The sequence below is a fragment of the Microtus ochrogaster genome, unplaced genomic scaffold, assembly GCF_000317375.1.
Source record: "Microtus ochrogaster isolate Prairie Vole_2 unplaced genomic scaffold, MicOch1.0 UNK6, whole genome shotgun sequence".
NCBI classification, from domain to species: Eukaryota; Metazoa; Chordata; class Mammalia; order Rodentia; family Cricetidae; genus Microtus; species Microtus ochrogaster.
This window is the reverse complement of record NW_004949104.1, coordinates 9891697-9893779: the sequence shown is the minus strand read 5'-3', so window position 1 is coordinate 9893779 and position 2083 is coordinate 9891697. Positions and strand designations below refer to the sequence as shown.

At 38.3% G+C, this 2083-nt stretch overlaps 1 protein-coding gene across 1 annotated transcript in view; it reads left to right on the top strand.

Annotated features, from left to right (window-relative positions):
• Depdc5 (DEP domain containing 5) overlaps positions 1-2083 on the top strand; it is a 124797-nt gene that overhangs the window by 26184 nt on the left and 96530 nt on the right. The window contains exons 9-10 of the mRNA XM_013353345.2: positions 752-771; positions 1415-1484. Of these exons, the coding sequence (XP_013208799.1) occupies positions 752-771; positions 1415-1484 (90 nt within the window). The remainder of the gene's footprint in view (positions 1-751; positions 772-1414; positions 1485-2083) is intronic.

Genomic DNA, 2083 nt, shown 5'->3' with positions numbered 1-2083 from the left:
AACAAAGAAGATAAATTGAACTTTTTACAATTAAAGTCTTAGGAAACTAGGGCTATAGCTCACTATCAATGAAAACATCATCCTGACATATACAGTATTTAACGTCACAGAGTTTGGAGTAAAACAAAATTAGTTTAAAATTAGGGGTCTCTTCCAATTAGCTTTTTGGTCATGGATAGCCTTGGTTTTCTTTTCTGCAAAGTGGAGATGATAATAGTCTCTAGCTCCTTTCTACAGGAGTTGAGAGACTCTCTGCTCTCTGTAAAAAAGTGTCTCTGTGACACTTTTATGTCCATCAAAGTTGGATAAGGATGCTTGATTTGGGGGATGTGAAGTCCAGTCCCCAGTTGGTGCCTCAGGTCTGCTTTTCCCCAGCAGTGTACTTCCTGTACTTTGACTTGTACTCAGGAATTTCTATCCACTTGCAATATATCCATTCGAGACCAGCCTGGTCTACAGAGCTAGTGCCAGGACAGGCTCCAAAGCCACAGAGAAACCCTGTCTCGAAAAATCAAAAAAAAAAAATATATATCCAAGGAAAAATGAAAGGTGGCATATGGTACATTAAGTTGTATTCTTTTATGTCAAGTGCTGAATTGTGTTAGTGTGGTTGGGAGAGATGAGGTTGAGTCCTGCAAGAACTGAAACAAGTTTGTTGGCTCAGTAAACAAGCTACATGTCATGTCCACCAGTAATTACCCTGTTCCCAGGATTTTGATCTCAAGACTTCATGGAAATTTATTCTTACTAGCTCCCATCTGCATCCAAAAGGTAATTTGTGATTTTGGCTTGCATTCCTTCCTCTCCCCAAAGCTTCTGGGCCTCATCCAGTGATGTGTAGGAACATCTTTGGTTCTTTAAACCACCACTATAGGCACTGTTATTTTTCCTTAAACTTGCAGTTCTAATGAATTAAAAGTTGATAGGGATATAATCAAGCTCTAACATTCAGTTGGTCAGGTTTATGTCAAATCAAAAATTGGGTGACAGGACCCTTTCTTTTTGTAGCTTTCCAAGCATTTTTGCATATTCTTAGAACTTTAAGTAACCTACCTGAAATTACACGGTGGTAAGCTTAAGAGCCAGAATTGAGAACAAGTCTTTTACTGTTGTTGTTTATTTGTTTTTGTTTTTTTGAGATAGGGTTTCTCTGTGTAGCCTTGGAACCTATCATGGAACCTGCTCTGTAGATCAGGCTGGCCTCGAACTCAGAGAGCGTGTCTCTGCCTCTGAGTGCTGGGATTAAAGGACCACAACCTGGCGAGAACAAATCTTTTGGCAGCAAGTGTTCTGTTCCCTTCCCAGTGCTCAGCCACTGAGCCTCTTGGGATTGTGGATATTAATGTGCATGGGTTGCTTTACAGTGAAGGAAATAGAATAAACTTGTACCTCCTTTTTCTGTGTTCATGCCTAGGAGAAGAACTGTAGTCACGAAGTGACTGTGGTCCTGTTTTCTAGAACTTTTTATGATGCAAAATCTATTGGTGAGTAAATTTTTCTCATATATATTATATATATTTGTTTGAGAATTTAAACAATTTTGGTAGACCTTTTTAACGCACTATATTTTGATTACACTTTAAAATTTTATTTTTATTTATTTGTTTGTTTGTTATTTCTTCTGTTTTGTTTTTTCCCCCTTGAGGCAGGGACTTATTATATTCTGTCTGTTCTGGGACTCACTATATAACCAGGCTAGCCTCAAGCTCACAGAGATCTTCTGCCTGTGCCTCCCAAGTGCTGGGAGGTATGTGCCATTAAGACAGCTAAATTTTTTATTTCTTAATAGACAGAGTATTGTTATATTTTTCAGGCTGGCCATGAACTTCTGGTTTAAAACAAACCTACCTAAGGCTCCTGAATAGCCAGACTGCCAGTACACACCCCTACAACCAGTTTCTTCCAGTTATTTTCTGTTGGGTCCCTCACTTCTTCTCAAACAATTAATTTTCATCTTCTTTGCTTTTGTACTTTTTGTCTTTCCCATCTTTGCTATGGGGGATCCCAAGTAAAATGGAAAATAATAATACATCTTAATTTATATAAGATAGCTGGATTGTGACCACCTAAAACCCACATAACA